The following is an 8,441-nucleotide window of genomic DNA, read 5'->3' on the forward strand; positions in this document are numbered from 1 at the left end:
AAGTAAGAATTTTATTTTAAAACTTTAATAAAATAAATTTAAAAAATAACAATAAACTAAACAATTGGGGGGGGGGGGAGAAAGTGGTGGAGTGGGTAAGAAAAATATTTTATATTTTATTTTATAGTTTTTTTTGGATGGATAGTAATATTTTAATCTTTAATTTTAATTAATTCTAATAATTTATTTAATTTTTGTCGAGGTGGAATGTTTTTTCCATGTGGAGTGTGATGTGACAAAAAAAATTTAATGAAAAAAAGAGTGTAGTACACGTGATAAAAGTAGAACAAAACAGAGAGAGGTGTGTTTTCGAAACTAATAAGTGATAGTTTAGATATTAAACTCGCACTTACAATAATTTAGGTATGACTCAAAAAAGGAAAATAATTTAAATTTGTTTTTGACACTTATCTCTAAAATAATTCAGGAAGTATAATCAAAGTGATGATATTAATGAGCCAAAAATTATGAAATGTTTGAGATTTTTCTTACCAAAGTCGATCAATTTATTTTCTAATTTATTCTTCAACTATGGTTAAGAGGCCTAGTAAATTAATTTAATCTATACCTTTAATGACAAGTGTTCCTCATCTAAATATGCGCTTGAAAAAATGAAGAGAGTTGGAATCTCAATCTCGAGTCTGACACTGGGGTGAAGTCTTAACTCGAGGTCAAGATCATGTCCCAGGTCAATTGGAGGTCAGGTCTTGAATCGGTGTCAAGCCGGGACCGATTCTTGCATTGGGTCGAGACATGAGTCCGAGTATGAAATCATAATATTTGCCTAAATTATACCTAAATACCAATTCCACAGGACAATAGTTTCTTTTTACTAACCAAACACAGAAAATAAATAAGAAAACCACTTATTTTCCCAAAATATATTTTCATCATACCGAACACACCCCTCTTACTCTTTGTTTCTACCATTGGGAAGAATGAAAGAAAATTGAAAGGTCACTCTTCCTCTCTGATCCTAAACGGCTGTGAATGCTTGTCCTTAAACACAAAGTAGCATTTTAGACAATTTCTTCATCACATCACCTAAAGAGCAAATTAAGAAAATAACAAAACAAGGACCTCTAGATGCTGAACAGAGGGGCTTTTGAGTCCCAAGACTTGCCCATTTTCTGGTCTTTTTTTGCCCAGGATGTGTCATTCCATGGAAAAGACAAGGTACAACTTCAGAAGCAATTGAACCACATCCATGTGTGTTGTCGAGGTCTCTCCGAGCTAGGGATGCGAGACATCAGATATCACACTTGATTCCTCTCTTTAACCATCCGTTTTTGGACTCCTTGTTCTAATAGGCTCTTCGCCAGGGCCAATGGATGGTTCCCCAGCACGAAGCACCTGGTTCTCCATCAGATTTTCCTGCACCGCCTTCACTCAGGAAATCACAATTCTCTCAGGACTTACACAGAATGGATGTACAATATTCTTAGAATTTGAAATGAGCAGGGAAAGTTATTCAAGTTTACCTGTAAAAGCTCTGTCATCCTGCCAATCCCGTAATTCATCAATGGTTTTGAAACAGAGGTGGGAAGAGGGGAATTCATAGAATCGCTTGGTTCTATAGATGGAGGCTCATTCATGTTGCCAATATCTCGTTCCAGGACCACATTCAAGTTCCCTGCTGACAACTTATGAGAGGCCTCAATGCCATTGGTCACTTCAATTAGTGAATCATCAGGTGGCAGCATAGCCAAGGGAGCAACGGTCTGCAAACCTCTCTCTTTTAGAGCAGCTGTCATATGAGCAGCTTGGGATGAATCTGGAGGAGCTTGCGTCGTAGGTGGAAATCCATTGGTCGGGTTGACAGGTTGAAGGACAATGGGAACAACAGCACCGCGGGCGCCCACCAAATGGCCAGAAGGAGGAGCTGTTGTTGGAGCCGATACATTTAGCTGAGGCCTCCAATCATAGCCATGTACCTGAATTTGGTTTCTAATGGGTAGATGAATGTCATTCCTTTTAATCATAGGAACATGTGGTGCCACATCATTTTCTGCCGTGACAGGATCAAAATGTCCTGGCTTAAAAACAACACCCCTGAAATTTATACTGGAGTCGCCAATCCTAACATTGAGAAAATAACCAGCATCAAATGCAGTTTCGACAACACCTGTAACAGCCTGACCTATCATTCCATCATTTGCAACATTAACTGTATCTACTTGTTCGGATGGGATCTCGTTTGTTTGTTTAAACCCTGGTGGAAAATGAGCAGTTTTTACACGCTTTAGGCTGTTATCCTTGCGTGGCCTCCCCCGCCCCCTCTTGACAGGAAGACTTACTGCAGCATAGTAGCTGTTCCCTTGAATAGCTTCTTGGCTCATTCTCAGAATTTGCTGTCGAGTATCTAAACTTCCTTCCTGCTAGTCTTTTGTATTACTTGCCTGGAAAAATCAGCTCTTATTTTGACTAGGAACAACTATTATGATAATAAATAAAACTTGTGACATTTCATTGACTTGGCAAGAGAATATGACCTAATGTATCATTTCAATTCTGGGATTGCAATTTGGGATCACTCGGGGATAAAAGTAGAGAATCCATTTAGGAAGGAGGAACACTATTATGCAAGGATTCCATGATAAAAGTTGACACAAAAGCAGGATAGTAAAGTACTAAAAATTTGAAATGGTAAAGTTAAAACAATGGCTGTATCGGTTAATGACATATAGAGAGATTAGGAATTAGGCTTTTTTGACAGGTAAACATGTGAAGGTTAATAAGAAATAAGATTAAACTGGTCTAAACATCTAATAAGCCATATATGGTAATCTCCAAAAAAGCTTAGGAACAGACAATGAAATATTACTAGGAGAAAACGATTATAACTTCATGGTCAATATGGTTCTTCCTGCAACCCTACTTAGAAAGCTTTTCTTTTGAGCCGAGGGTCTGGTAGAAACAACCTCTCTGCCCACAAAGGTAGGGGTAAGGTCCCATACATCTTACCCTCCTCAGACCCCACTAGTGAGATTACACTGTGTATGTTGTTGTTGTTGTTGTTAATATGGTTCTAGCTGACCAAGGCTAAGTAGGACTCAGCAGATTCACATAAAAGGAATTGCTTCCAAATTCCTCTTTCTATCTTCTCTGCCCCCTCCCCTTTTTTCGCCTCCTAAGTTTATTTTTCATGGTGAGTTATGGCTTAGACTGAAAAGAACAAAGTTGTATGGAAGGAAATTTTTAATCTATGTCCAAGTTGCGGAATAGTTGTATCACGTCATTTCTCCATCAGCTCTCTAAAAAGGGCAGCTCGGTGCACTAAAACTCCCGCTATGCGCAGGGTACGGGGAAGGGCCCGACCACAAGGGTCTATTGTACGCAGCCTTACCTTGCATTTCTGCCAGAGGCTGTTTCCAAGGCTTGAACCCGTGACCTCCTGGTCACATGACAGCAACTTAACCAGTTACTCCAAGGCTCCCTATTAGAGACAAAAGGCAGAGCAGTACAACAAACGACTCTAAGGAAAAATGATAACAGCAACTCAGAAAAGCATAGCTGATACCCATGTAACTTCCCATAGCAACAAATGCATGCCACAAGACACAGCAACTTTATCCAGCCCAGAGCCGAGAACAATTTGGTATGTATTCAACATATACGTTATAATACTGACTAGTGAAACAATTGTTGGGGGAATAATGTATACTATAAAAAGCAACGGACATGGACCAAAGTGATAAGAGATCAATTAAGGAAATTTTTTTGATAGCTCCATTGTTAAGAGAATCACTTCTGTACGATCTCACATAACTTTCTTTGTGCAAGTTGACATGCATGATTTTGTTATGTAACTCGATTGTATGGAAGTGTTAAAATACCAGATGTTCTTTCTTTATAATATTTAAACCATATTTACTGCAAGTCATCAGCAGGGATATATATATAATCTTTGTCCATACGTGTAATTTGGTTATGATTGTTAAAGCCAATTAATATCTGAAATACATCTTGATCTAATCCAATTATGAATAGCAAACAGTACAATTGACTTATCCTATAAGGCCCAAGTCACGAAACTACATTATCAAAATATTGCAAAAGAAAATATACACCCGAGGTTTTTGAACAAAACAAGCAGGAAAAATAGAAGATGACTGCAAGACCATCTTCTAAAGATGGTGCGGTATTTTAAGGAAGGAACGAAAAAGGAAGTATCCTCTCAAATGAGGAAGGGTGCGCCAATGGCATGCATTTAGGTTATCAAGTACAATCCCTAATATATGCATGCAATTCTAAATCATCAACTCAGAGATTAACAAGACACGAGTATTTCTCCTCCAAATTAGTCGAGATGAATAATAAGCTTGTGGTGGAAAGTTTACTATGACCATGATTGCTCAGATAATGTGATACCACTTTTGTCAATTCTTTAACTTATTATATGCTATCTGATGTATTATTAGAAAACAAACTCAAAGTACATTTACTGATTCACCAGTGAAGCTGAAGAGCTAGAAGTAAGCAACTATACGCATCTTCCATTTGTAGTGGAAGTATACTACCCGGAGAATGAGGAATATTTGAAACTACTTTCAAACCATCACAAAGATTCGGACCCAACTACAGTAAGAACAAAATGGAAGGGCAAAAAAGGATGCTTTGCGTAGATGTGAAGGCTCTATCAATAGAAAGATTCTAGCTTTCATTAACATTGTTATCCGAATTCATCCTGGAACACCTAAACTGAATTTTATAAGACAGCATATGCTAAATGCATAGCAAACGTAATTTGGACATTTTAGGGAAGACCAATAAAAGCTAATTATCAAATGTATAATGTAGATTCTCATTTCTCCAAACCTTCCTAAAAGTTATAATGTCTTTTTTGATAACCGAGTTATCCCAGATGAGTTAACCCACCTAACCCCAATTGGCCAACATGTTCGAAACTTGGGGAATATCCACTAGCCCCTCTACCCTGATCCCGCGTAAATACTAAACTCCTTGTCAATGGCAAGGTTCAAACTCATGACATAAGTTCTATCCATGCATCTCATGTTATCTCCTTACCACTGAACCAAAGTCCTCAGGGAGAATCCCCCCCTTTTTTTTGTGACGGGGAGTCCAGGCTAGCTAACACACATCTAGATTATTCCATCTGATACTTGTTACCTCCCACGTATCGTGCAACTTAGTCCACCAAAGCTTAGGCATGAGACCTCCACAAGGATTTGAACATGAGACCTCGAGATTCTCCTCCCACTTCATCAACCATTATAGGTACGACCAAAGGGTGAAGCTGCTAAAGCAACTGTCTTGGGCATGTAAACTTGTGTACATGTAAATTTTGCGACCCCAAAACTTTCTTAATAGCTGATTAAAAAAAATTATTTCATAGACTAATATTGTCTTTTTAGTTATTTATTAGAATTTAAATATGACAATTAGAAAATACACACAATTTGGTTGTTCAAAATGCAAAAAAAAAAAAAGAAGAGAAGAATTGAAACTTTAATACAATAAAAAGGAGCACTTGATATTATTTTAGAAAACAAAAGAATCATAAATCAGAAAATATGTTTCAAGAGCTAAATATATTAGAAATTGAAAAAGAAATTATTTTAAAAAATCAATTACAAGAAAATTGCTGATAAATTTGGATATCAATGCTAGAAAAATAGACTTCTCTAATATCTTTTAGTGATTCTATTTGACTTATTTTCATCATTTGTACTGCAGAACTCGAAAAATAAAATGCAAAATACATAAAAACATACAAATTTCAATATTTAACACAACTAAAAACAAAATCAACAGTTGTCACCTAAAAAGAATAAATAAACCTAAAATTAAAAAAAGGACCATACCTTGGATTGTAGGGCTGCTAGAAGATTAGAGGAGTTCAAAAAATGGAGATAAACAAGCAGTAGTTGTAGTGAAATTTTAAACCCTAGATTTTGTTAAATTAGCAAAAGATGGAGAGGAATGAGAGGTATAATTAGGAAATTAATTTACTCTTCTCTAGAATTTAAGAGTGAGGGGGGAAGGATTGACATTAATGATAATTTATTTTATTTCTGCCTTGGAATGTGAATAAAGAGGGAGAGGAAAAGAGAGATATAAATAATGGTAAAAAATATACTCCCCTTCAGTTTCTTTTTAATAGTTAAATTTTGATTTAGAATATCCATTAAAAAAATAATTATTGATATAATAATTTTATTATTTTATTTCTATTAATTAATAGACTCTTAAAATATATTTATCCACTACACTTTTTAAAGACATTAACTCAATTTTATATATATACATAGGATTCTAGACTCGGTTACTGGCGCTCATAAAGACCAGGATGGCTATTTATTTATTTTTTAAATGTTTTTTTTTACTATTTTAAATTAATAAATTCAATTTTTAAGTTATTAGAAAACCCTTGGCGCTTCAGTTGAAGAAACCCCAAAAGCTGCTAATGTTCCCAGTTAAATAAAACTCAACAGGCGTTTCCTTCATTCATATCCTCCTCTGTTTCTCCCTATTCTTTCTCCCATTGTCGTGTCGACCTTTAGGTTTTTCCGGTTCAAATCAGTAGTTTTCCAGCAAAAGCGGCGCCTTCTTGCAGCTCCACACAAAATCATGCATCTTCTGTTTCTCACACTGTTAAGCCTTCTCTTAGAAAATTCTTCACCCAAATCATAGTGCCAAATCACATCAATTTTTACAAATGTGAAAATTAATCAACAGAGAAGAAGACTTACACCATAAATATTTTGTGTCTTTTCAAATCAAAACTGTAAGATTTTCAATTCCAAAAGCAGCAAAGGCAGAGAAGAAATCAATACAGGAGAAGAAGTTTATCCTCTGTTATAAAAATCCAAAGATCTAATACTTCATGTTAAGTGGTATTTAAATTCATGTCTTTCTATATTAAACTTTTGCATTTTTGTGTTCCAGAATGGTTTGATTTGATAGTATTAATGTTTTAGAATTTTAAATTCACCTTACTAATTCCTTTCAAAATACAAAAAAGTCTCCTATCTTAGAAAATTTGGCAACCAAATTATAGTACCAAAAATACCATATGCATATGGTACTGTTGCTAGGAACTTCCTCCCATAGTTGCAATTTTATTAAGTTTGTTCCTGTTTTTTTTGTTCTCTTGATTTATTATTATTTAATATTTGACAAATCAAATTTTACATTCCATTCTATCTCGACAATTCTTGCTTTTTATTTATCACAAAATTTTATTCATATGCCAACCTAGTTTGACACTAACGTCTTCGCAGATTCATAGTTGTTTTCATATTATCCCTGTTTTTGCTATCTGCATCACTGCTCCAACCCAAGTAAGTTAGGCGTCTTTCTAACCATTGAAAAGTTTTATTTAGTGTGTTATGTTGATAAGAATATCACATCTCTCTTTCATTCATGATTACAAAATCAAAGAGGGAAGATAATGGCCTATAGTCAGCAATGTACACTACTATGCTTCAAAAATATTTACAGGACACCACAACAAATTAAACCTTGAAAGACTTCTCCTTTTCTATTTATTTTATGAGTTTTCTCCTTAGGGTTAATTACATTTTTACCCTCCATGGAATGATGTAGATAATATTTCACTTAATGAATTTTTAATTTTTTTATCAAGTATACTATAGGAGTTTAGTTAGGTAATCTGATATAATTTTCTAAAAAAATATGCAGTCAAAAGAATTGTAATGGTACTTTCTGTTTTTTCATTATGCTCCATATATTTGATGTTGAAGTTTTCTTATTAGTGTTGAAATTTGAATGAAATGGCCTATTGCTATCGTTTATTAAGTTTAAGGCCTGTTTGGAAAGTCACCTGGTAATTGAATTTGGTGTAATTAAATGTAATTATATTGTCTGGCATATTTGGTTAACCATGTAATTACTTGATCAGCAGGTAATTGAGTGTAATTGACAGGGGTTTAATTACACTATACAATTTCTAGAGGGAGGTTGTGAATTGGTGTAATTACATAGTGTAATTACAAGCTGATTACTTTTTAATTTATTCCTTTTATTTCTATTTTTATTTTTTTTGTTTTAATTTATTTTTTATTAATATTTTTTAATTCTTATTATCTTTATCATTTTAATATTTTTTATTATTTAAATTTCATTTCCTTCTCATTCTCCACCTTTACTTCATGTAATTCCATGCAATTTTTCGTATTACTTTTTTTTAATTCTATGTTTATTAATTTCACTAGCATAATTTTGCTAGTATTCGAATTTTTAAATTAAAGTAGAAGTCATTATTGAATAAAGTTGCAGATTTACGTTCTTTTCGTTGAAATCATATTTATATATGTTGTGTTGAAATTTGACATAAGAGTAGTATTATGTTTAAAATTGTATTTTAAATTTAGAACTTATGTTATATTTTCAGTTTCATTTATTTTAGTAGTATTGACTTGATTATTCACATTGCAAGCTATTTATTTTTTAACTAG

At 34.0% G+C, this 8,441-nt stretch overlaps 1 protein-coding gene across 1 annotated transcript; it reads right to left on the reverse strand.

Annotated features, from left to right (window-relative positions):
- Positions 1 to 812: 812 nt before the first annotated feature.
- LOC129871589 (protein METABOLIC NETWORK MODULATOR 1-like) lies at positions 813 to 6,052 on the reverse strand. The gene is made up of 3 exons (XM_055946544.1): positions 5,826 to 6,052; positions 1,482 to 2,399; positions 813 to 1,383 (listed from the first exon to the last, which is right to left on the reverse strand). The coding sequence occupies exons 2-3, from the start codon at positions 2,337 to 2,339 to the stop codon at positions 1,276 to 1,278; spliced, it is 966 nt and encodes a 321-aa protein (XP_055802519.1). The 5' UTR covers positions 2,340 to 2,399; positions 5,826 to 6,052; the 3' UTR covers positions 813 to 1,275.
- Between the last annotated feature and the right edge of the window lie 2,389 nt (positions 6,053 to 8,441).

Source organism: Solanum dulcamara, chromosome 10 (genome assembly GCF_947179165.1).
Source record: "Solanum dulcamara chromosome 10, daSolDulc1.2, whole genome shotgun sequence".
In the NCBI taxonomy this organism is placed as follows: domain Eukaryota; kingdom Viridiplantae; phylum Streptophyta; class Magnoliopsida; order Solanales; family Solanaceae; genus Solanum; species Solanum dulcamara.